The sequence below is a fragment of the Pistacia vera genome, unplaced genomic scaffold (assembly GCF_008641045.1).
Source record: "Pistacia vera cultivar Batoury unplaced genomic scaffold, PisVer_v2 Contig927, whole genome shotgun sequence".
Classification (NCBI taxonomy): Eukaryota; Viridiplantae; Streptophyta; class Magnoliopsida; order Sapindales; family Anacardiaceae; genus Pistacia; species Pistacia vera.
This window is the reverse complement of record NW_022196809.1, coordinates 58976-83878: the sequence shown is the minus strand read 5'-3', so window position 1 is coordinate 83878 and position 24903 is coordinate 58976. Positions and strand designations below refer to the sequence as shown.

Genomic DNA, 24903 nt, shown 5'->3' with positions numbered 1-24903 from the left:
ACACATCGACTAATCCTTCAAAAAGTTTGAATTTAACGATCGCCGGCTTAAAAGAAGTTATTATAAACCTCTCTTTTAGAAGTTAAGAATTTGGCATCATCCAAAAAAGTGGAAAAAACAAGGGAGTCTTTGTCTAAAGAAAGACAATCTATGTTAAATGTCAAATCCTTTATAAATCCGTTGCACTAGCATGGCCAAAATAGTGCGTCCGACTATATCATTGATTTAGAGGGATGTATGGGGGGGATAATGAAAATTTTGGTATAAATGAACTTATTATGAAACTATAATTTGTACAAGGAAAGGGAAGAATTTAGTCTCAATTAAGAACACAAAACTGGAGCAAATGGCTTGCTGCATATGCGATCCAATACTATTACAAACGCCATAACTAAATGAGTGGGAAAACCAGGCTGAACTACCAGGTTGAAGACATCGTCGCTTAGTAAAATCGTTGAGTTGACTCTCTTTCGAGAGATCTTCGCCACCACTTCTCCATTTGCATTCTCGATCTTGCAATTTCGAGTCCTGAAAGAACCCTCGATTGTGAAATCCGGTATATTCGACTGAGCTTGTTTATTCCCTCCCATGTAAACCTCCGCTTCATCTTTGCCGTTGTGGAAGAACACCGGCGACCTTCTCATCATTGAGAACACTCTAGACCTCTTTCCATGGTCGTCGTCTTCTTCTTCTTCTTCTCTGTAAGCGTTCCACTGGTATTGCATGCTTAACATCTGCCCATCAAACACGAACGTCAAGATTCAATTACCATGCATACATATTGATGATGAGAAAAGAAAGATTTGTTTTTTTGTTTTTTTACCTGGGGTTTCAAACATAGCAAACCATTCCCAGCTCCGTCCATGAGAACGAGACCAGCGGCTTTATTCCTTGAATAATTATCAACTCTGAAAACCAATCTCCCATGGTGATCAAACACTGTGAATCCGTCGGTCCCTTGGAAACTCATGCTTGATCTCTTCCATACAGTCAGCATACACGGACGACGTCGTACTACATCTTCTTCCACCTCCACTACTTTCTCTTTCGACATCATCAAACCATTATATTTGTTCTCAGCCGGATATACTTTAGACATACTGAACATGCAACTTCTTTGCAGTACCCAGAACCAGAAAGAAACTCAACGAGAGTTATATAGATAGATATAGAGAGCTGATATATATAAAGAGAGGAGACGGTGGTGGTGGTAGTTATATACTCAATCCAAAGTCCAAACTTCATCAGTTCCAAAGATGGATTAATTAATTAATGGATTAATTTAATATTAAAAAAAAAAAGGACGTGCGTGGAAAGAGAGACCTTTGTCTCGGACTTTTGTCTAGCTTAGTGGCTTACACAACTAACACCCTTAGGTCCCCTCCATTTATTCATCTGGTTTTCTTTTTTCTTTTTTATTCCAAAACTATGTCCAGTCCATTTCTTAATAAGAGGAGCCTCCTCTTTTACCTGAACTTGCTCATGCATAATCATGTTACATTGAGACACACAAAAGTTAGCGGTCTTGGAAGTAAGGGAAACCATCATTTCCCATATTTTCCCTTTGGGAAGCCATTATCAAACACCCATCATTAACATCTATATATTTTTGTTGTATACATTTGTATCAGTCCCAGTCCTGTAGATGTCAATTGAATGGGGTTGATGCTTGATTTTGACACCAACTATTCGTACGTGAGAAATGGTAAGTGGACTTAGAAGCCACACGTGGTTATGGAAGTATTTTGTTGAATAAAAGGTGAAGAACAATATTTAAAGTGGTTCGGATGCTCATAAGGCGAATCCTACGTCCACTGATATTGTATTAATGAGTAAAGTCAAGTCGCGTTCAACGCATTGAGCTACAACTTAGAGATTACAAGAGAGAGAGAGTATACTATTCCAGAGTGAAATTAGCTAATCCCAAAAATGGGAGATGAGACCTCTATTTATAGTGGGATGAATCAAGGTAATGATTACTAAATCTGCGAGTGAGATAGATGGTGTGCAAATCCTTCTCTACGTCTCATTGCTCACATGTCTCAGTGATTTCCTCGACTTGTGTAGAGATTAGACACGTGGACCATCTCCAACCATTTGACAACTTGGCGTACACCTACTACACTGGCAAGAGCATGTCACTCACGTCATCATGCGATATGGCAGTATCTGAGCAATCATAGAACCTTCTTAAGTTCTAATCACCTATGCTGACAAGACTCTGCATCAGCCCTATTTTTCCAGGAATAATAAATGGATTTTTGCTTTACTGGAAAACTCATATCGTACGGAGTGGTAAACAATGGCTGCTGGGCTAGCTACAATACTATAGTATAGTATAAATCAAGTGGCGGAGGATTCTTCAAACCTTCATGTGATCACATTCTTTGTCGTGATAAAGAAACTTCGTTATCTAATTTTTCATTAAATTATGCATCAAGTTGATCTCCAGGGACAGTATTCAAAGGCTAAGACTCTATATAAACGTGGGTTTTAGTTGGAAGAAGCTCAGCAGAATGAAATCATCGTGTACGAATGTGTATCTTTTTCTTCTTTCTTCTTGTTTTTATATGGTGTCTTGATTATCCAGAGAATTTCAATTTGATTCTCCCAACACAGGCATACAGTGATTAATGTTAATTTTATCCTGCGGGGAAGAATTCTGTGAATAAAACAAGAGAGCAAGATAAAGAATGGAATGATGGACAGCCAATCTGACGAGGGTTTATTCCTGCATTAATATTAATTTAATCTGCGGTTGATATTAAACTAGAGCAACTTGGTTTAAAATTTTGAGTCAGGAAACCACTAAATAATCAGTCTTTTTGTTGAATATTATGGCATCATTTTTCTTCATGAATATATACAAGACCAGATTAGCTACTTACGTAACATTGTTGACAAAACAAAAAGATGACTTTCTTCATTGCAGTGACAGACATCCATCCAATTACTTAACCATCTGCAGTTTCCTCACTGGAAACAACCCAGAAACCAGCAATTAGGTAAGTAATTAACTCCTCCTAAAACCCCAAGTTAATTAATTTTGTTGTGCCTACAAAATCGCACTGATGTCAGCACCAACCAATCAGAGTTCAGGAAGGCTTTGTGTCGTCCAGGAGCTGTCACGTCACCTTAAGACAGAAGGGATCATGGTTGTTAGTATCCTAACAGATTCAAGTTTTGTCTATGAGTGGATGAGGATCGCACACCTATCCCAACTTTATCAAAACAAAAAAATAAGGATTAAGGAGTGGTCCCCACAGGTCAGAGCAACTTATAAAAGCATTCATTAAATTGACCTAAAAGGTATATAAATGAGCACCTTTCTTCACGAAAAGGGGGGTTGAGCATGTGAGAGCTACGCATAGATTTAAGCTTTATTCTTTCTCTCTGGAAGCAAAGTATTTCTTCATCTTTGTATGTCTTATGGGCAATATCATAGAAATAGTTAGAAATAATAAAATAACAGTGGATGTAGGAGTTGCTTTAAGCATTCGAACCACTATAAAAACCTCTCTTGTCAGTATATTATTTATGTTTCTGCAACATATATAATCTCAGCATCATATTCAAATCTCATGGATCCATCACGTGTAATTTCTAAGACTCTCTTAGAACTTTGCACGTGCGAGTCGTTGGTGTCTAAAATCAAGCATCAACAAATTTCAACCTAATTAATGAATGACTCTACAATTAAATTGTTGTGTATATAGAGATCAAAAGTACATATGCATGCTAATTTATATACTCCACGGTAGGGGAGAAAAACGAGCGGCTCAAGCTCGGCTCAACTTTGGCTCGAATAATCCAATGAGTCAAGTTCAATTACTGTACAAAAAGCTAAAAAAAACTTGATTAAGTTCAACTAAAACTTAATTAACTAAGCTCGAATTCGACTTTTACATACCGAGTTCGAGTTCGAACTTGATTCATCAAACTCAATATTGTAGTAACTGAGTCGAGTTCGAGTACCCAAATACTCGTCTCAGCTTGATTTCACTCCAACTCGATGAACAAGAATGGATTAGAATGATGCAGAAACGGGATAATATATTTGTTTTTGATGTTCATGTGTGAAGTAGTAGCCAGTGGTCTAATATCATCACACTTGGCAAAAGCATTAGGTTGGTGGTAGTCGTTGTATATATGCATGCTGATTTATATACTCCACGGTATGGGAGAAAATTGAGCGGCTCAGCTTTGGCTCGAATAATCCCATGAGTTAAGTTCGATTACTGTACAAAAAACTCGAAAAACTCGATTAAGCTCAACTAAAACTTAATTAAGCTTGACTTAAACTCGATTAACTAAGCTCAAATTTGACTTTTTGGTACTGAGCTTGAGTTTGAACTCGATTCATCAAGCTCGAACTCGATACTGTAGCAAACGAGACGAGTTCGAGTATCCAAATACACGACTCGACTTGATTTCACTCCTAGTCGATGGACAAGAATGGATTAGAATGATGCAGCAACGGGATAATATATTTGTTTTTGATGTTCATGTGTGAAGTAGTAGCTAGTGGTCTAACATCATCACACTTGGCAAAAGCATTAGGTTGGTGGTGGTCGTTGTATATATATATAATGTAATTGTGATAAAGGAATGTGAACTAAAGGCGAAAACGATAATTTACTTAATGGAGAATGTGTACTGCATTAACTCCTGTAGTTTATAAATTAACATGCGGATAGAAAGGGGGGTTTGATTTTGATCTTCGGAAATGGAAGTATTTTTATTTTAATGAAGAAGATGAAGACATTCAGAGCATTGACTTTGTGACAGCAATCAAATTCCATTGTAGTGATTATACGTTTTGGCTTTTGTTCTTTTAGTTTTTTAAATATATTCTATCAGGAAATGGATAGAATTCAGGTAAGTGTCTCTGGTAGTGGTAAGTTTCAGCAGCCATCATCAAACTCAAAACTGAAAAAGCAATCTGATAGGAATAAGGTTATGCAATTAAACAAATGTTAATGGAGGATTAACCTTCCCATCTTATATGGTAGTGCGCTTCCAGGTCACACACAAAAGAATGAAAGAAAAATCCAACATCTTTTCATCACCAATGCATTAAACTTTCTGAGAAAAACACATGTCTAACTTTAACTTCTGATATGCATTTGCAGAGCGAGAAAGCACATGGAAACTAGAGCTAAATGAATCTATATGAAATGTTCAAACAGCAGGGCTTGGCCACTGATATTTATTTCCTTTACTTGATGTTTCATGAAAACAATAACACTTACGTGAAGAGAATAGAAATGGAAAATGCTTGTTTGATTAAAAAATATGAGGAGATATATATAACAGTAGATTTGATGTTAAATTTGATGGGCACAGGAAGTACAGTTGCAGGTTTTGGGAACGAATGCGCAAACCCCAAAAGGCTTGTTGGGAAGCCGGCAGTTGATCCCAAAGCAACAGGGAATGGTTACACAGGTGGTGGTGCTGGAACTTGAACCGCCGCAGCATTTGCAGAGCAAGCAGAGCTGAAATGGTGCAAGCCTTCGTCTATTGTCCACCACCACCTCCATAACTCTGTACTCAGTTCCTCCAATTGGCTGTAGTAGTTCTCCATCTGCATGTAATAATTAATAACCATTGATGGTAAGTGAATTAATTACAGATTAACATATATATATATATATACTTATACATTTAATCCAAACAAACCACCTAGTCCTTGAGCCACCCTTGCCCTGAAATGGACGATCAATAAAACCAACGCTAGTACTTTGACTCCATAATTCATCGTGCAACCAGAGACACAGATACAGCGACAGAAACAGCCAGACAGAGAGAAAGAGGACGATGAGGGTTGGAGCTGGAGATTTTGTGCATAAAAAATGTGTGGTGGAGAAGAGATTAATAATTGATTCGACATCATGGGTCAGTTTAGATATTTTCGCTACCAATTAGAGATTCTACAAAGTTTTGAGCCTATTACAGTAATTCGATATTTCCATTTCTCACATAAGCAGTTAAAATTACACACATCTTGTAGTGAAATAATTAGGGTTCGGGTTTTCATGTTCAAGATAGAATCAAGAATTGATAACCCTAAATTATCAAGAGTTGCAGAAACCCACAAAATCTTGTTATCCTCGCAATATCAACAGTAGCATTAACAGTTCATAACAAAAGCTACAAGTTCAAAATATGTGTATGTAGAGGAACAAATATTTAACATGGCAAATTTCCTCGACGAACACAATTAGAAAATCGACACAAGCCACCGTGTTGGCTAGCAACAATTAACAGGGGGCTTGGGTTCAAAGTGGTACAGTGTACATTAAGTACAAAGAAGAAAATGCACCCATGATTTAACAACAAATTTTTTGTTATCTTGAAAAGGGGTTGGAGAGGAAACCGCACACCAAACAAGTATACAATAGCTCACATTTTTTCACCTAACCCTGCATGCTGCAGGACCACTGGGCGAACAATTTGGATTGGGCGATCGACAATTAGCACCAGGACCAACATTATTGCCGAACCTAGAACGCACCCGGTAACCTGGGACTCCTCCCATTGCAAAAGCGTTAGCACCACTAACGGCAAAGGTTGGGGTCAGTGATAATGAGACTTCATTACCAACATCACTAGTACATTGTAGAGGTTCCAAAGTTTCAACTACATCGCTCATCAAAGGCCTTGCTTTAGGATTTTGGCTTAGACAATAGTATGCCAAGCTACAGGCTTTCTGAGCAGCCCTCACTGAGTACTGATTTTCCAATCTAGGGTCAATTATTTGCAACATTTTTCTCTTGTCATTCAGTTTTGGCCGGGCCCAATCTACCAAACTTTGCTCCTTGCTTGGTCTTGTTTTGTCAACAGATTTTCTTCCAGTCAAAAGCTCCAAAAGAACAACTCCAAAGCTGTATACATCACTCCTGGCAGTCAGGTGGCCTGTTCAATTCATTCAGATCTTATTAATGCACAAGCACTAGCAGAAATTAGAATTCTTTTAAGTACAAGAAACATGAAAACTGCTCACATGCACAACACAGACATCAGTGCTACTTCATCTACTGACTTATTTAAAGGAAAGCCACAAATTACATGAGAAATGAATTCAAAAAATTAGTCAGCATGAAGAACAAGGGGTCAATAATAGGGTAGGATGCACTCAACAATGCACCAAATTACTGAAATTCACTAATCACTTATACATTTAACAATAAAAAATGCTATGGGAAGGATAGGAATCACAATTTCTCAAAAAATCCATGCTTTCAGTTGGTTCCTGAGAGGTGTTACAAGGCTAAACACAGTAATGTGCTTAAGAGTGGAAGCCCGTCTTCAGTATAGTCTATTATTTATTCCTTCATTTATGTTTGGAAATTGAATGAAGAGTTTTAGTTGCCAGAAATCAACAATGACACTAAACTTAATACCATTGTCAAAGGCCAAAGCTTCCACTCTTCTGATTTCATCAAGAAACATAACAGGATATTTTCAACCCTTTGGCTAAAATTAATGCAAACTAAAAGAGGTTCTTGAATTTTTTAGAAACCTCACTTTCACTTCTGAATTTCATTGCAAACATCTCTCAAAACTTTTCAAAACCTCACTACAAGACAAGTGTGGAAATTTTGCCCTTCCATCTATGGTTTTTTTTTTTTTTTCTTCCTTTGTACTTTTTTTTTTTTTTTTCCGGTGTCAAACTACCACCATATGTTCTATCACTTCATAGTTCAATCATTATTTTCTTACTAATATTCTTTTATTAGCTAATAGATAAATCAGTAATTTCTTATTCTTTTCTTCATCAAATTTCTTGTTCCCCATCAATTACATTGTCCTTTCTCATAACCAAGAAATTTTGCATTACTTCCGGTTCTGGAGATAACATGAAAATATACCGGTACTTAATATGTACAAGTTAATGTAAAAATAGAAGAAAGACTCTAATTTCAGGTATACAAGAGACAACCCAAGTAAAACTCCAGTGAAGAACCTTAAAATGGCCCATATGATATATCATCCAATTTGTATCAGATAGTAACATCACACCACAGAATCCAATGCCACCTCTCTATCATGCAGTTCTTATCATCAATGCCGTCAAAAAAAGATGTCATTCTCCTTATATACAGAACAAAGATTCAAAAACAACTCCCAGTTGATTACAGCTTTCAAACTAAAGATTTCCTTTTTATCTTCCTATATAGATTAGGACAAAAGAGCGCTGATAAATTAGGAATTTCTAAGATAAAATTGAGGGCATACCAGTCATTACATATTCAGGAGCAGCATAGCCGTATGTACCCATCACTCGAGTTGATACATGGGTCTCATCACCTTGTGGTCCAGCTTTTGCAAGACCAAAATCAGAAAGCTTGGCCGTGTAATCCTGAAGATTCCAAGACAACAAACTTTGATGAACAAGAACAAATATACCACACAACCTTAATAGAAAATTCGTAAAATGGAATGTATGAAGTTTTAACTCACAGAATCCAACAATATATTAGAGGTTTTGAAGTCCCGATATATAACTGGCCTTTCAGCATTGTGAAGGAAAGCAAGCCCTTTGGCAGCTCCAAGAGCAATCATCATTCTTGTGGCCCATGATAGCGGAACAGTTGCCTCTAAATGCATCAGGAAACACTTTATTTAAATGAAAAAACTGATATGTTACTGGAAACTAAGTAGAAAATAATGCCCCCTAATGTCATCAGAATTAATTGCTATTATTTGGTCGGCATTATTTTCCTCAGTAACTCACACACAGGACAATAAATCACCATGATGTTATATGAATAAATTAAAAAACATTTTAACAAAATAGTCTAATAAAATTCAAAGTTGATATTGCAATGTAGGAGCCTCTTCAAAAGATGAATAGTACAGATAAATAACACCCCATTTGAAGCAAGAAGCATTTGAGTATGACATGCTCTAAACTATTGAATATGGGAAACAAAAATTATAACTGAAAGTTTCTCTTCCATGTAAATGACACTTACACCTGATCATGAATTCTTGATTTTACACTTTCATTAGGGTGGAATCAGCAGTTTTTCTCTTAAAAAATCTGTGGTTTCTATCTGCTTGAGGTTATTATCCTAACGACATTTGATTAAGTTTTGAGAAACCATGAACTGTATTTCATGTGAATATTTTATCTTAAAGAGCACTTTCCAAGACATATAAAGTGCAAAGTTGACAACACTCAACAATGGAAGTAATAGGGTAACACACTAACACCACCCAAAAAGGACGGAAAAGCTATGAGAATAATTCGAACCTTCTAGGGAATTTCCCAAGCAATCAAAAACAAACAGAATTTGCATTTAGATCCTACAACACGGAGTGAAAAAGTTCAAATCGTTTGACTTAAGCATATAGTAGATATTTACAGGTAGTAGAGAAGTTGTAAATTTGCTCAATGCTTCTAAATATATGGAATAACAAGCATAACAAGTAGAAAAGACAGGTGCATACTGCGAAACAGATGATTTTCAAGGCTTCCTCTGAACATAAACTCATACACAAGTAACCTGTGATCATCCTCACAACAATATCCGATCAATTTAACAAGATTTGGATGTCTAAGTTGGCCGAGGAAGTTGACCTCCGTCTGCGAAAAACAATTAATTAATTAATTGAAAAAACAACATTACAATGAAACGAAAAAGAGAGAGAAAGACATACAAGCCATTCACGGTGGCCCTGAAGGCCCTCCTTATTGAGAACCTTTACAGCGACAGGGAGAGATTTAAGACCAACCCTGACATTCTCGTCAATGTAACCTTTGTAAACAGTTCCAAAACCACCTTCTCCAAGAATATAATCAGAGCGAAAACTCTTAGTGATAGTCTCGAGCTCGTACAAAGTGAAGGCAATTACATGAGTATAAAGCACCGCATTGCTTCTAGAATCCTCTAAATTACGTGGAGTAGAAGAATCACTCAGATCTGACACAGAACGACTGTGCTTCTTCTCGGTTTTAACAGGCAAAGACGATAAAATATGTAGCTGCTGAACTGTAACAGTGTCGAACACCACAAAAACGAATGATTAAAAAANTGTTTGACTTAAGCATATAGTAGATATTTACAGGTAGTAGAGAAGTTGTAAATTTGCTCAATGCTTCTAAATATATGGAATAACAAGCATAACAAGTAGAAAAGACAGGTGCATACTGCGAAACAGATGATTTTCAAGGCTTCCTCTGAACATAAACTCATACACAAGTAACCTGTGATCATCCTCACAACAATATCCGATCAATTTAACAAGATTTGGATGTCTAAGTTGGCCGAGGAAGTTGACCTCCGTCTGCGAAAAACAATTAATTAATTAATTGAAAAAACAACATTACAATGAAACGAAAAAGAGAAAGAAAGACATACAAGCCATTCACGGTGGCCCTGAAGGCCCTCCTTATTGAGAACCTTTACAGCGACAGGGAGAGATTTAAGACCAACCCTGACATTCTCGTCAATGTAACCTTTGTAAACAGTTCCAAAACCACCTTCTCCAAGAATATAATCAGAGCGAAAACTCTTAGTGATAGTCTCGAGCTCGTACAAAGTGAAGGCAATTACATGAGTATAAAGCACCGCATTGCTTCTAGAATCCTCTAAATTACGTGGAATAGAAGAATCACTCAGATCTGACACAGAACGACTGTGCTTCTTCTCGGTTTTAACAGGCAAAGACGATAAAATATGTAGCTGCTGAACTGTAACAGTGTCGAACACCACAAAAACGAATGATTAAAAAATAAAACCCTAAAATTAACAAATAAATGAAAAAGAGAAGTTAGATCTGAAGACCTTGAGCATTGGTAACAACGGCCGATTCCTCTCTAGTACCACAGTTGCCCATTTTCCACTTGCGTAACGTTCCTGATGGCGCTCAGGCTGAGTTTCATTCTTCGCCCTGCCAAAGCTATTTTTTTCCTCGCTGTTTCAGTACAAGCACTTTCTTCTTTAAAATACTAAACAAAAAAGGACAACTGAAAAATGGAAATTACATATTAGTTAAACCTCCATAACTAGAATTACTTGAATAACAAATAATCCAACCTCTCTTCTCTTCTCGTCTCGTCTCGTCTCGTCTGTCTTCCTTTGCCTTTTTTCTCAGTGGCGATTGGAGTGAGTGAGAGTGAAACCCAGTCCAGTCCCTCTCTCTTTGTTTTACTAAACAGTATGTGGATCTCCACTCCCCTTCGCTTTTTGCTTCTTTTTTTTTTTTTTTTTTTACTTTACCTCTCAAAGATAATTTTTTTCAAAAGCAACGAGTTAAATACATTTTCGTTCCTGAGATTTGGTTTCAGCTACAATCACGTCCAATTAAATCTGAAAATGACACTTAGGTCTTTATCAATTATCAACGGTTTAAATTTTTTTGTGAAATTCTAAAATACCCCTAATCTTCTGAAAGTAGTATTAAAAATTGATAGAATTATATAAATAAATAAAGTCAATGACCATTAACCGACAATTTTGTTAATTATAAGAAAACAAAAATTAATAAATCAAGGATATTTTAGGCTCCTTTTGGCACATTATTTATACCCATATTCTCAATCTTATTCCCCAAATATTGTTTGTTTTGTTATTTGAGAAATATTAGTATATTTTTTAATTACTTTTAGACCCCTTAAGTTTATTAATTTTATTAATAACTCCAGAAAAAAGTTTAAAAATTAACAAAAACACCCTCACCTGCCCATACTTGCCAGATTCTAGCAACCACCGTCAGTGGTAGTCGGAATCTGTCACAATGGCCTACAAACGACCGGAACTAGCTGGTAATTTACCAATCTAGCCGGAAAAGGCCAGATCCGACCGATCTACGTCGTAACGCCATTTTCTGGCCAGATTCCGACAGTGGTAGCCGAAATCTGGCACTGTGGATGGGTGGAAATGTTTTTGTCATTTTACAAAACTTTTATATATTGGGGTGTTTAGTTAAATTAGCAAACCTAGGGTTTTTTTGTAAATTTTTAAATTTGACCTCGTAATACTCCCCTATTCAACTATCCAATATTATTCCCAAAATCCTATCCAAAATAATAAAATAAACAGACCCTAGATTTTAAAGAAAATATTCGAATAATTTTTGAAGGTTTGAACATATATAACCACATCAATAATCTTAGTTTCTCATAATGTGAAGGTTTTATTTAAAGACAAAACTAATTGTAAAATTAAGTAGCTTACCGAGAGTATCCTTAATAAAAATACGAAGGATACGATCTCTATCGAATAACACTAGACTATGTTAAACCATAATAAACTCGATGACCATATTGGACTTGGTAGTGTAAAGCATTCAAGCTATTTTTGCCATTGTTAACTTTGGCTGAGGATAATCAAGTTGACTGATACGAACCTTAAGTGTACTTTCAAATTATTCAGGACCTTATAGATCAAATCTCAGGAACAAAATGTATTTTAAAAAAAAAAAATTGTTGGGTGTGTTTGTTTTATTATTTTGAGTATGATTTTTGAAAAAGTTAAGTTGGGTGGTTATTATTAGGGGTGTTCAGTTCCGGGTACCCTGCATTTTTTGAAGGAATTGGAACCAGAATCGACGGTTCCATTTCCTAGGTACCCAGAACCAGAACATGTAACAACGATTCCGGTTCCAGTTCTGGGTACCCTATAAAATTCATGACCCCCCAAAAGTTTTTAAAATGATAAAAAAAACCCTTAAAAACTTACAAATACCCCCCCACAGGGCACTTGTTACTAAAAATAAGATTACAAATTATAAATTCAAAATTAAAAACTCTATTACTTTGTAAAGGTAGATTCTCAAAAGTCAAACCAACTTATTTTAAATGTTATGAAATATAAATATAAATGTATTCATATTATTTTTTCTACAAAAGTTTTTATTTACCCCCCTAATCTTTAATTTTATTTTATATTAGTCTCGGTTCTTGGTTCCTGGTTCTGGTTCCTAACTATAGGAACCAGAACCGCACAATAACGGTTCAAAAAATTTGGAACCGAAACCTACCTGTTGACGGTCGATTCTGGATAGGAACAGGAACCAAACCTCGGGTACCCGCTGGTTCCGGTTCCAACATGTTCTTTTGAACACCCCTGGTTATTATGAGGTAGGATTTGAAAATAAACAAAACACCCATTAACTTTATTAATTTAGCTAAACACCCCTACAATAAAACATTAAAAATTAACAAAACACCCCCCACCCATCCATTAAATGTCAGTAGCTGGTCACCACTGCTAGAAGGTGGCTAGCAGTCGTCGTAATAGCATACGACAGGTTGGATCTGGCTGGTCATGAGCCAATATGACCTTTTTCGGCTAGATTTGACCACGTTTGATTGTCAACAATGGCCAAAGATATGACCGTTGTTGACGACCAGTTATTGCCAAAGATCTGGCCGTCAACGACCAGATCTTTGGTCTTAGCTCTAGCCTTTTTCGGCCAAATCCATGGTAGATCTGGTTGGAAAAGGCTATATCAGCGCACTACCGGGTAGATCCAACCCGTAGTGTGCCATTACGCCATATTTTAGCTACCTTCCCTCGGCGGTGGTCGGAATCTGGCAAATGTGGGTAGGTGGGGGTGTTGTTATCAATTCCTAAACTTTTTTTGGGGTGTTTAGTTAAATTAACAAATCTAGTGAGTTTAAAATAGTTGAATATAATATAATTAAATTTTCAGAATAAAGAAAAAAAACATGTATTTTGGGTAGGATAAAGCAGAAATAATGCCCCAAACATTGCCATTATTTTTTTTTTAAAGGGGTTTTCTCAACCCATGAGGCTTACGCTTAATCTAACTCTAACCCAACAAAATTTCCCCTAATAATTTAGCATGATGGGTTTATTTATATTTATCACATTACCCTTATGCCATTTATTTTAATACAAAAAACTTAAAGGCAGGAGAATTTCTGTTATTACTAAAACTATGGGGATCTTTGTGATCTAATTATACCTCAGGGGGGTTATTGTTATAAACCCTTGAAATTTAAAATCTAAAATACTAGGCCCAAGTTGATAAACATCTGGGCTGGATCATGTACAGAGAAATGGCATGGGCTTTGAGGAAGAGTGAGTCCATAATCTGGCAGCTGTGATTTTAAGTCTTATCCAGTCTATCTCATCATCAACTATCCAGACTCACTCCAGTGAATTCACAGCAATGGCGATGGCAATGGCAACGGCAACGGCCGTAACGGATAGTAGTAGCAAATGGAGTATGGCATCTCTAAGTTCAGCTCTTCCTTCACTCAATTCCACTTCTTCTTCTTCTATTCGATTTTCCTCCTCCTCTTCTTCCCACCAGCGTCGTCTCACTCTCAGCCTCAACAATCAACCACAACTCATCCCATCTTTAACCGGCCTCGCTTCCGCCAACCCTCTGCTCTCCCTTGGCTTCTCCGGTAACTTTCTTTCTTCTCAAATTTTGACATTTATCATTTTTATTTCGATTATTCAGAGAAATTCTTTTTTTTTTTTTTTTTTTTAATTTTGTTTTTCAGACTGCACTAGCTTTGGACAGTGTTTCTCCATTGTGGATAACGGTTGTCGAATTTCTGCCATGAGGCATGGAAGGCGAGTTCCGAAGCTCAATAGACCGCCGGACCAACGAAAGGCGCTTCTGCGTGGCCTCACAACTCAACTCCTTAAGTATGGACGGATCAAAACAACTAGAGCTAGGGCCAGTGCCATGAGGAAGTATATTGATAAAATGATTACACTGGCAAAAGATGGTTCTCTTCATAAGAGGAGGCAGGCTTTGGGGTTTATTTATGAGAAGCAGATTGTTCATGCCTTATTTGCGGAGGTCCAAGACAGGTATGGTGAACGTAATGGTGGTTATACTAGAATTATTAGAACGCTGAATAGGCGAGGAGACAATGCACCCATGGCTTATATTGAGCTTGTCTAGATTTTTATTCTGTCAAACCTAATATAGGCTTTGTTGTATCTCTGTACAAGCAATTTTTCATTTTTGAGACAGATGATGATGCTGTGATTCATTTCTGATATGTCAGTATTTTTATTTTTCATTGGGATTTTAAAGCATAGTTAAAACATTTTCTTTTTCTGACTGCTATGACATTCTGGAATGGATGAATGTTTCATAATTAACTCTCCCTTTCTCTTCTAATGTTTTGAATGCAACTTTATCAGTTATCACTTCAGAATCATCCCAACTAATTTCATCATTTATTGCCCTTAAGTAGCGTTGTCTCAACACTTTTTAAACATGTGAGTGATCTTGGATATATCTATTATCATCCTATTTTTCATCCATCCGAACATTCCCAAATCATCACTTTGGTGACATTAATTTGCTCCTTTGGTTTCCGCATTTTGCCCCATAGCCTAATTTACAAAGATGAGCCCTTCAGAATTATTGAGTGCCTTCATCTTCAATCTTTTGACAAAGGGTTCTCCTAAATAGTTGAATACATATGTCTGAGTGGTTCTTAATATGTTGACAAAGCTTAGGGAATCTTTACGGATCCCCTTCAAGTTGGGATTTGCATTGTCTTTATATTATCATTACATAACTGGCAATTTGCTAGATGGGCATTGAGCTAGCTGGGATTTAGAGGATGCCTATTGTGGGGCTTGGAATTGTTGATCATTGTTAGGCTAAAGAGGTAATTTGGTCTGTGGTTGATTATGGGGGGTTATCTAATCAAATTTTCGGTAACAAGAATTCAAGATCTTTATATAAAGATTTACTGATAATAACGGCGAGCAAGTATGGACTTAAAGAAAGAGAAATAGGTAAAAGAAGGTTTGAGGCTGAATGAAGGATTGAAACTCAAGTGCAAGCTGCCAGGGGCTGAGCAGACTCTTGTGGGGTAGAAATCAATCTAAGCATCCTAAGGTAAGGATTCTTGCTTTGGATGAAGTTTTGTGAGATTTTAAGTATTTTGAATATTGAGGGCTTTTGGTTGAATTGTTTAAGGGTAAGAAAAAGTCAAGCAAACCTAGAGAAAGGAAGTGCTAGTGAGATCTCTCCATCATAAGGTAAGTAATCCCAACCCAAGTGAGTTTGAGAATTTTCTTGATTAGAGATTTAATAACAATTATGTATGTATGTTATATACTGTTATATGCTATGTTATTGAGTTTTAAATGGAGATTATTATTGCTTTGTGGTTGTTCATACACTTCAATTATAAGAATGAGATGTGGGTTGGAAATGTAGTTTGAGATGGAATTGAAGGATATTAGAAATCCTTTTTGGAAGTATTATTCTAGGCAGAATTATGCCTATGTGAGGGAGTTTTCTCCCATTTTGATGGTTAGAGAAGACATAGAATATTGTTATAGTAGAGTCTTGTTATGCACTTGAATTGTTTGATGAAATGCCTAATAGAGGTTTGAGTATGAGTAGTGAACCTTAATTCTTGCAACATTGCATGTTGGCATTTCATAAGTGCATTAGTGGAGATGAACCATCCATTGCATTAATTGTGCATTGTGAAGTGATTTAAGAAAGAGTAGAAAACTTTGCGTATGCACTTGCTCTATGAGTAGAGAACTTTGTGAATGCAACTACTCTAAGGGTAGAGAGAATGAGAGTGTAGAGTAGAATGAATGTGAAGGGCATTAGAAACGTTGATGCTTTGTGATCGTCACCCAAAAGTCCTGAGAACGGGTAGGTGCTTTGTGGTCTCCACCCGATAGTTATGAAAATCGGGTAGGTGCTTTGTGTCCCCATCATAGTCACTAAGAGCGGGTTGGTGCTGTGTGAACTTCATCCGACAGTCATGAAGAGTGAGATAGTGTTGTGTAATGCTACGCGCCGTACCTCCGGTGAGATGAGGCCATGACGTTTAGTAGAAAACATAGAAAGAAAGTGTGAGGAAAGAATTAAGAGTTATAAATACGGGAATAGAAAATAGAGTTTTTACTGAGCATTATTTTGTGCTCACCGTTATTTTCCTTCGTGGATGCAAGATCTAGTGTGATGCTCGGAGGGACGTCGGCAAGCGATGAGAAATAGCTACACTGTTTCCCCTGTTTTTGTCTTTTGAAATGGCATTTTGTAAATAATGCCTTTGTTATAAAAGACTTATTACATATAATAAAAAGAAAAGTTTTGGGCCCATTTTCTATTATTATTAGCTGCATTTTACTAGTTTACAGCAGTTGTTACATACCCGCCGTTCTGGTTCCGTTCCAACATGTTCTTTTGAACACTCCCTATTTATTATGAGGTAAGATTTGAAAATAAACAAAAACCCCTAGTTTATTAATTTAGCTAAACACCCCTACAATAAACATTAAAAATTAACAAAACACCCCTACCTATCCATTAATGTCAGTATCGGTCACCACCGCTAGAGGGTGGCTAGCAGTCACCGTAATGGCGTACGACCGCTGGATCTGGCGGTCATGAGCTGATATGACCTTTTTCGACCATATTTGACCACGTTTGGTTTTCAACGTCTACAATCACGTCCAATTAAATCTGAAAATGACACTTAGATCTTTATCAATTATGAACGGTTTAAATTTTTTTGTGAAATTCTAAAATACCCCTAACCTTCTGAAAGTAGTATTAAAAATTGATAGAATTATATAAATAAATAAAGTCACTGACCATTAACCGACAATTTTGTTAATTATAAGAAAACAAAAATTAATAAATCAAGGATATTTTAGGCTCCGTTCAGCACATTATTTCTACCTATATTCCCAATCTTATTCTCCAAATATTGTTTATTTTGTTATTTGAAAAATATTAGTATATTTTTTTAATTACTTTTAGACCCCTTAAGTTTATTGATTTCACAATACCCCAAAAAAAAATTTAAAAATTAACAAAAACACCCCCATCTACCCATACTTGCCAGATTCCGGCAACCACCGTCAATGGCAGCCGAAATCTGTCACAACGGCCTACAAACGACCAGAACTAGCTGGTAATTCATTGATCTAGCCGAAAAAGGCCAGATCTGGACTTTTCCGGCCGTCGACAGCCAGATCTGACCTTTTCCAGCCAGATCCGTGGTGGATCTAGCCGAAAAAGGCCAAATCCGACCGATATGCGTCGTAACGCCATTTTCTGGCCAGATTCCGGCGGTGGTAGCCGAAATCTGGCACTGTGGGTGGGTGGAGGTGTTTTTGTCATTTTACAAAACTTTTATATATTTGGGTGTTTAGTTAAATTAGCAAACCTAGGGGTTTTTTTTGTAAATTTTTAAATTTGACCTCGTAATACTCCCCTATTCAACTATCCAATATTATTCCCAAAATCCTATCCAAAATAATAAAATAAACAGACCCTAGATTTTAAAGAAAATATTCGAATAATTTTTAAAGGTTTGAACATATATAACCACATCAATAATCTTGGTTTCTCATAATGTGAAGGTTTTATTTAAAGACAAAACTAATTGTAAAATTAAGTAGCTTACCGAGAGTATCCTTAATAAAAATACGAAGGATACGATCTCTATCGAATAACACTAGACTATGTTAAACCATAATAAACTCGATGACCATATTGGACTTGGTAGTGTAAAGCATTCAAGCTATTTTTGCCATTGTTAACTTTGGCTGAGGATAATCAAGTTGACTGATACGAACCTTAAGTGTACTTTCAAATTATTCAGGACCTTATAGACCAAATCTCATAAACAAAATGTATTTTAAAAAAAAAAAATAGTTGGGTGTGTTTGTTTTATTATTTTGAGTATGATTTTTGAAAAAGTTAAGTTGAGTGGTTATTATTAGAGATGTTCGGTTCTGGGTACCCTGCATTTTTTAAAGGAATCGGAACCAGAATCGACGGTTCCTTGAAATTTGGAACCAGAACTGGAACCGACGGTTCCAATTCCTAGGTACCTAGAACCAGAACCTGTAACAACGGTTCCGGTTTCGGTTCTGGGTACCCTACAAAATTCTAATGACCCCCCAAAAGTTTTTAAAATGGCAAAAAAATCCTTAAAATTTTACAAATACCCCCCCACGGGACACTTGTTACCAAAAATAAGATTACAAATTATAAATTCAAAATTACAAACTCCATTACTTTGTAAAGGTAGATTCTCAAAAGTCAAACCAACTTATTTTAAATGTTATAAAATATAAATATAAATGTATTCACATTATTTTTTCTACAAAAGTTTTTATTTACCCTCCTAATCTTTAATTTTATTTTATATTAGTCTCGGTTCCTGGTTCCTGGTTCTGGTTCCGGTTCCAGTTCCGGTTCCTAACTATAGGAACCAGAACCGCACAATAACGATTCCAAAAATTTGGAACTAGAACCTACCCGTTGACGGTTGATTCTGGGTAGGAACTGGAACCAAACCTTGGGTACCCTGTAACACCCCACTTGAGGTACGTAGTTAATGCTTCTTCTTTTGCTCTTACTTTGAGTCGGTTTATTAGTATTATTGTTTGGTTGGCCTTTGATTGAGTGGTTGAGTGGTATGTTGAATACTTGCCTTGAAATGGGTTGAAAATAAAAGAAGTTTAGTGTTCCAGGCTTTACCGGGGCGAAGAAGAATCTTCGTCGAGGCGAAGAGATGTTGAAACCCACAGGGAAGCTGCTGGACAGCTTCGCCGCGGCGACAGAAGCTTCTTCGCCTCGGCGATGTGCCGACCAAAATGTTTGTTAAGTTTTAGATATTTTCTTCCCTAAGGGGAATTTGACCATTCTACCCCTAATTAGTAGGAAAAGTGGGGAGTAATATGTAAGGAATTTAAATGGAGAATATGTTAATATGGGGGTGTGTTTGTAATGAATCAAAGGATATAGATGGAATTGCTAAGGAAGAGTAAGGGCAAAATGGGAATGCTTGTGTATAAATTGTATTAAAAGGAATTAAGTCATTGCAAACCCTTCATTCTTCTTCTCCACCGCCACTCTCCTTTTCTCACTTCCTCTCAATTTCTCTTTCATTTGTTAAACGAGTTTTAGAGGGCTTTTAGAGTGATTTAGGGTAGAAAATCAATCTAAGGCATCCTAAGGTAAGGATTCTTGCTTTGGATGTGAAGTTTTGTGAGATTTTAAGTATATTTGAATATTGAGGGCTTTTGGTTGAATTGTTTAAGGGTAGAGAAAAAGTCAAGCAAACCAAGAGAAAGGAAGTGCTAGTGAGATCTCTCCATCATAAGGTAAGTAAATCCCAACCCAAGTGAGATTTGAGAATTTTCTTGATTAGAGATTTAATAACAATTATGTATGTATGTTATATACATGTTATATGCTATGTTATTGAGTTTTAAATGGAGATTATTATTGCTTTGTGGTTGTTCATACACTTCAATTATAAGAAGTGAGATGTGGGTTGGAAATGTAGTTTGAGATGGAATTGAAGGATATTGAGAAATCCTTTTTGGAAGTATTATTCTATGGCAGGAATTATGCCTATGTGAGGGAGTTTTCTCCCATTTTGGATGGTTAGAGAAAGACATAGAATTATTGTTATAGTAGAGTCTTGTTATGCACTTGAATTGTTTGATGAAATGCCTAATAGAGGTTTGAGTATGAGTAGTGAACCTTAATTCTTGCAACATTGCATGTTGGCATTTCATAAGTGCATTAGTGGAGATGAACCATCCATATGCATTAATTGTGCATTGTGAAGTGATTTAAGAAAGAGTAGAAAACTTTGCGTATGCACTTGCTCTATGAGTAGAGAACTTTGTGAATGCAACTACTCTAAGGGTAGAGAGAATGAGAAGTGCTAGGTGATATTTATTAGAAACGGGTTGATGCTTTGTGATCGTCACCCGATAGTTATTAGAAACGGGTTGATGCTTTGTGATCGTCACCCAAAAGTCCTGAGAAACGGGTAGGTGCTTTGTGGTCTCCACCCGATAGTTATGAAAATCGGGTAGGTGCTTTGTGATCCCCACTCATAGTCACTAAGAGCGGGTTGGTGCTGTGTGAACTTCATCCGACAGTCATGAAGAGTGAGATAGTGTTGTGTGAATGCTATCCGGCCGTACCTCCGGTGAGATGAGGCCATGACGTTTAGTAGAAAACAATAGAAAGAAAGTGTGAGGAAAGAATTAAGAGTTATAAATACGGGAATAGAAAATAGAGGGTTTACTTACTGAGCATTATTTTGTGCTCACCCCGTTATTTTCCTTCGTGGATGCAAGATCTAGGTGATGATGCAGTCGGAGGGACGTCGGCAAGCGATGAGAAATAGCTACACTGTTTCCCCTGTTTTTGTCTTTTGAAATGGCATTTTGTAAATAATGCTCTTTGTGTATAAAAGACTTATTACATATAATAAAAAGAAAAGTTTTGGGCCCATTTTCTATTATTATTATGCATGCATTTTACTAGTTTACAGCAGTTGTTACATACCCGCCGGTTCTGGTTCCCGTTCCAACATGTTCTTTTGAACACTCCTAGTTATTATGAGGTAAGATTTGAAAATAAACAAAAAACCCCTTAAGTTTATTAATTTAGCTAAACACCCCTACAATAAAACATTAAAAATTAACAAAACACCCCTACCTATCCATTAAATGTCAGTAGTCGGTCACCACCGCTAGAGGGTGGCTAGCAGTCACCGTAATGGCGTACGACCGACTGGATCTGGCCGGTCATGAGCTGATATGACCTTTTTCGACCATATTTGACCACGTTTGGTTGTCAACGATGGCCAAAGATATGACCGTTGTTGACGACCAGATCTTTGGTCTTAGCTCTAGCCTTTTTTGGCCAAATCCATGGTGGATCTGGTTGAAAAAGGCTATATCGGCGCACTACTGGGTAGATCCAACCCGTAGTGTGCCATTACGCCATATTTCAGCTACCTTCCCTCGGCGGTGGTCGGAATCTGGCAAATGTGGGTAGGTGGGGGTGTTTTTATCAATTTCTAAACTTTTTTTGGGGGTGTTTAGTTAAATTAACAAATCTAGTGAGCTTAAAATGGTTGAATATAATAGAATTAAATTTTAAGAATAAAGAAAAAAACATGTATTTTGGGTAGGATAGAGTAGAAATAATGCCCCAAACATGGCCGTTATTTTTTTTTAAAGGGGTTTTCTCAACCCATGAGGCTTACGCTTAATCTAACTCTAACCCAACAAAATTTCCCCTAATAATTTAGCATGATGGGTTTATTTATATTTATCATATTACCCTTATGCCATTTATTTTAATACAAAAAACTTAAAGGCAGGAGAATTTCTGTTATTACTAAAACTATGGGGATCTTTGTGATCTAATTATACCTCAGGGGGGTTATTGTTATAAACCCTTGAAATTTTAAATCTAAAATACTAGGCCCAAGTTGATAAACATCTGGGCTGGATCATGTACAGAGAAATGGCATGGGCTTTGAGGAAGAGTGAGTCCATAATCTGGCAGCTGTGATTTTAAGTCTTATCCAGTCTATCTCATCATCAACTATCCAGACTCACTCCAGTGAATTCACAGCAATGGCGATGGCAATGGCAACGGCAACGGCCGTAACGGATAGTAGTAGCAAATGGAGTATGGCATCTCTAAGTTCAGCTCTTCCTTCACTCAATTCCACTTCTTCTTCTTCTATTCGATTTTCCTCCTCCTCTTCTTCCCACCAGCGTCGTCTCACTCTCAGCCTCAACAATCAACCACAACTCATCCCATCTTTAACCGGCCTCGCTTCCGCCAACCCTCTGCTCTCCCTTGGCTTCTCCGGTAACTTTCTTTCTTCTCAAATTTTGACATTTATCATTTTTATTTCGATTATTCAGAGAAATTCTTTTTTTTTTTTTTTTTTTTAATTTTGTTTTTCAGACTGCACTAGCTTTGGACAGTGTTTCTCCATTGTGGATAACGGTTGTCGAATTTCTGCCATGAGGCATGGAAGGCGAGTTCCGAAGCTCAATAGACCGCCGGACCAACGAAAGGCGCTTCTGCGTGGCCTCACAACTCAACTCCTTAAGTATGGACGGATCAAAACAACTAGAGCTAGGGCCAGTGCCATGAGGAAGTATATTGATAAAATGATTACGCTGGCAAAAGATGGTTCTCTTCATAAGAGGAGGCAGGCTTTGGGGTTTATTTATGAGAAGCAGATTGTTCATGCCTTATTTGCGGAGGTCCAAGACAGGTATGGTGAACGTAATGGTGGTTATACTAGAATTATTAGAACGCTGCCTAGGCGAGGAGACAATGCACCCATGGCTTATATTGAGCTTGTCTAGATTTTTATTCTGTCAAACCTAATATAGGCTTTGTTGTATCTCTGTACAAGCAATTTTTCATTTTTGAGACAGATGATGATGCTGTGATTCATTTCTGATATGTCTGTATTTTTATTTTTCATTGGGATTTTAAAGCATAGTTAAAACATTTTCTTTTTCTGACTGCTATGACATTCTGGAATGGATGAATGTTTCATAATTAACTCTCCCTTTCTCTTCTAATGTTTTGAATGCAACTTTATCAGTTATCACTTCAGAATCATCCCAACCAATTTCATCATTTATTGCCCTTAAGTAGCGTTGTCTCAACACTTTTTAAACATTTGAGTGATCTTGGATATATCTATTATCATCCTATTTTTCATCCATCCGACCATTCCCAAATCATCACTTTGGTGACATTAATTTGCTCCTTTGGTTTCCGCATTTTGCCCCATAGCCTAATTTACAAAGATGAGCTCTTCAGAATTATTGAGCGCCTTCATCTTCAATCTTTTGACAAAGGGTTCTCCTAAATAGTTGAATACATATGTCTGAGTGGTTCTTAATATGTTGACAAAGCTTAGGGAATCTTTACGGATTCCCTTCAAGTTGGGATTCGCATTGTCTTTATATTATCATTACATAACTGGCAATTTGCTAGATGGGCATTGAGCTAGCTGGGCTTTAGAGGATGCCTATTTTGGGGCTTGGAATTGTTGATCATTGTTAGGCTAAAGAGGTAATTTGGTCTGTGGTTGATTATGGGGGGTTATCTAATCAAATTTTCGGTAACAAGAATTCAAGATCTTTATATAAAGATTTACTGATAATACTGGCGAGGAAGTATGGACTTAAAGAAAGAGAAATAGGTAAAAGAAGGTTTGAGGCTGAATGAAGGATTGAAACTCAAGTGCAAGCTGCCAGGGGCTGAGCAGACTACTGAACTTGAGGATGGGAGTCAAAGTTTAAAAATAAAAAATAAAAAACCTGTTTTGGTAATGTTATAAATAAATGTCGATGTAATTTTTCGTGGGGCCAGGGATGGCCATAAAGAAGATCTCCCTCCTCCAAGCTGCAAGAGCGAGTTCAGGAAACTCCATTGTGGCAAGATGAAGAAGGAAGCCAAATGGATGGAATTGGTTTTAGTTGCTTACTGCCCTTTGGTGCTTTGGGGGATAATTTGATAATTATTGGCTCGACAAATTTACTCCAAAATTTTGGATTTTCTACTGGTTTTCTGTATTATACTGCCTCAGCTCAAGATTGCTAGAAACTTTCTGCTTTCCTTGAAAGTATTGGCTGTCAACTAATGCAATGTCTCTCCATCTGGGTTCATTGTCTTGATCATCCTTTATCTATTTCTCTGACAAGTTAATAGCTACAATGTTCTTCCTCTATGAAGCATAGTTATACTATTATTCCACAATGTTGCACGTGAAAGTGTGTGTATGCGCATATTTGTCTTTTTGGTGTTTTATTCAAACAATTGTAAAGATGAAAAACTCATAGAATTTTTTCAAATAAGCTTGTTATAGAGTTATGCATGATTTAGTTGACCAATGATTTTCCAAGTTTCAAGGGCTTCAAATCTATCAAAGGTTCATTCCACTCTCCTCGTTGCTTTGTGTTCTCATTAGCCCTGCATTTGTTCCACTTTTTCTAATTATTACTGTATAAAAGCAGTTTAATTTCTTTATCACAAATACTGAAGAGAAAGTTCCCAAGATCCCTTTTTTCCCTTCAAGCATTTAGTCATTCACTTGCTTACATGTGAGGCTTCATT

The 24903-nt window shown here is 36.8% G+C and overlaps 5 protein-coding genes across 6 annotated transcripts; 2 read left to right on the top strand and 3 right to left on the bottom strand.

Annotated features, from left to right (window-relative positions):
* Positions 1 to 238: 238 nt before the first annotated feature.
* Positions 239 to 1169, bottom strand: LOC116120180 (protein LURP-one-related 17-like). Its single transcript, XM_031406123.1, has 2 exons — positions 824 to 1169; positions 239 to 734 (listed from the first exon to the last, which is right to left on the bottom strand). Exons 1-2 carry the CDS (start codon positions 1106 to 1108, stop codon positions 324 to 326), a joined length of 696 nt encoding a protein of 231 aa, XP_031261983.1. The 5' UTR covers positions 1109 to 1169; the 3' UTR covers positions 239 to 323.
* A 4132-nt stretch (positions 1170 to 5301) lies between these two features.
* On the bottom strand, positions 5302 to 5846 carry LOC116120182. The gene is made up of 2 exons (XM_031406125.1): positions 5683 to 5846; positions 5302 to 5584 (listed from the first exon to the last, which is right to left on the bottom strand). The coding sequence occupies exons 1-2, from the start codon at positions 5756 to 5758 to the stop codon at positions 5328 to 5330; spliced, it is 333 nt and encodes a 110-aa protein (XP_031261985.1). The 5' UTR covers positions 5759 to 5846; the 3' UTR covers positions 5302 to 5327.
* Positions 5847 to 6101: 255 nt separating this feature from the next.
* LOC116120179 (probable serine/threonine-protein kinase PBL8) lies at positions 6102 to 11140 on the bottom strand. Of its 2 annotated transcripts, none has more exons than XM_031406121.1 (7): positions 11046 to 11140; positions 10794 to 10923; positions 10368 to 10699; positions 10158 to 10293; positions 8464 to 8600; positions 8239 to 8362; positions 6102 to 6915 (listed from the first exon to the last, which is right to left on the bottom strand). In XM_031406121.1, exons 2-7 carry the CDS (start codon positions 10843 to 10845, stop codon positions 6413 to 6415), a joined length of 1284 nt encoding a protein of 427 aa, XP_031261981.1. In that variant the 5' UTR covers positions 10846 to 10923; positions 11046 to 11140; the 3' UTR covers positions 6102 to 6412. The 2 variants fall into 2 exon arrangements, with proteins under 2 accessions (XP_031261981.1, XP_031261982.1); XM_031406122.1 differs by having other exon boundaries at positions 10794 to 10908.
* Positions 11141 to 14116: 2976 nt separating this feature from the next.
* Positions 14117 to 15066, top strand: LOC116120181 (50S ribosomal protein L17, chloroplastic-like). The gene is made up of 2 exons (XM_031406124.1): positions 14117 to 14389; positions 14489 to 15066. The coding sequence occupies exons 1-2, from the start codon at positions 14149 to 14151 to the stop codon at positions 14896 to 14898; spliced, it is 651 nt and encodes a 216-aa protein (XP_031261984.1). The 5' UTR covers positions 14117 to 14148; the 3' UTR covers positions 14899 to 15066.
* A 7290-nt stretch (positions 15067 to 22356) lies between these two features.
* On the top strand, positions 22357 to 23236 carry LOC116120178 (50S ribosomal protein L17, chloroplastic-like). The gene is made up of 2 exons (XM_031406120.1): positions 22357 to 22629; positions 22729 to 23236. Exons 1-2 carry the CDS (start codon positions 22389 to 22391, stop codon positions 23136 to 23138), a joined length of 651 nt encoding a protein of 216 aa, XP_031261980.1. The 5' UTR covers positions 22357 to 22388; the 3' UTR covers positions 23139 to 23236.
* The last annotated feature ends 1667 nt before the right edge of the window (positions 23237 to 24903 follow it).

What these genes read in the sequence shown, in the direction of transcription:
- LOC116120178 (XM_031406120.1), top strand. Translation starts at nt 22,389, where the DNA reads ATGGCGATGGCAATGGCAACGGCAACGGCCGTAACGGATAGTAGTAGC. An exon ending in GCTCTCCCTTGGCTTCTCCG is followed by an intron (nt 22,630 to 22,728) that starts GTAACTTTCTTT and finishes TTTGTTTTTCAG; the next exon opens with ACTGCACTAGCTTTGGACAG.
- LOC116120182 (XM_031406125.1), bottom strand. Translation starts at nt 5,758, where the DNA reads ATGAATTATGGAGTCAAAGTACTAGCGTTGGTTTTATTGATCGTCCAT. An exon ending in AAGGGTGGCTCAAGGACTAG is followed by an intron (nt 5,585 to 5,682) that starts GTGGTTTGTTTG and finishes TATTACATGCAG; the next exon opens with ATGGAGAACTACTACAGCCA.
- LOC116120180 (XM_031406123.1), bottom strand. Translation starts at nt 1,108, where the DNA reads ATGTTCAGTATGTCTAAAGTATATCCGGCTGAGAACAAATATAATGGT. An exon ending in TGCTATGTTTGAAACCCCAG is followed by an intron (nt 735 to 823) that starts GTAAAAAAACAA and finishes TTTGATGGGCAG; the next exon opens with ATGTTAAGCATGCAATACCA.
- LOC116120181 (XM_031406124.1), top strand. Translation starts at nt 14,149, where the DNA reads ATGGCGATGGCAATGGCAACGGCAACGGCCGTAACGGATAGTAGTAGC. An exon ending in GCTCTCCCTTGGCTTCTCCG is followed by an intron (nt 14,390 to 14,488) that starts GTAACTTTCTTT and finishes TTTGTTTTTCAG; the next exon opens with ACTGCACTAGCTTTGGACAG.
- LOC116120179 (XM_031406121.1), bottom strand. Translation starts at nt 10,845, where the DNA reads ATGGGCAACTGTGGTACTAGAGAGGAATCGGCCGTTGTTACCAATGCT. An exon ending in AGGGCCACCGTGAATGGCTT is followed by an intron (nt 10,294 to 10,367) that starts GTATGTCTTTCT and finishes TGTTTTTCGCAG; the next exon opens with ACGGAGGTCAACTTCCTCGG. An exon ending in TGAAAATCATCTGTTTCGCA is followed by an intron (nt 8,601 to 10,157) that starts GTATGCACCTGT and finishes TGATGCATTTAG; the next exon opens with AGGCAACTGTTCCGCTATCA.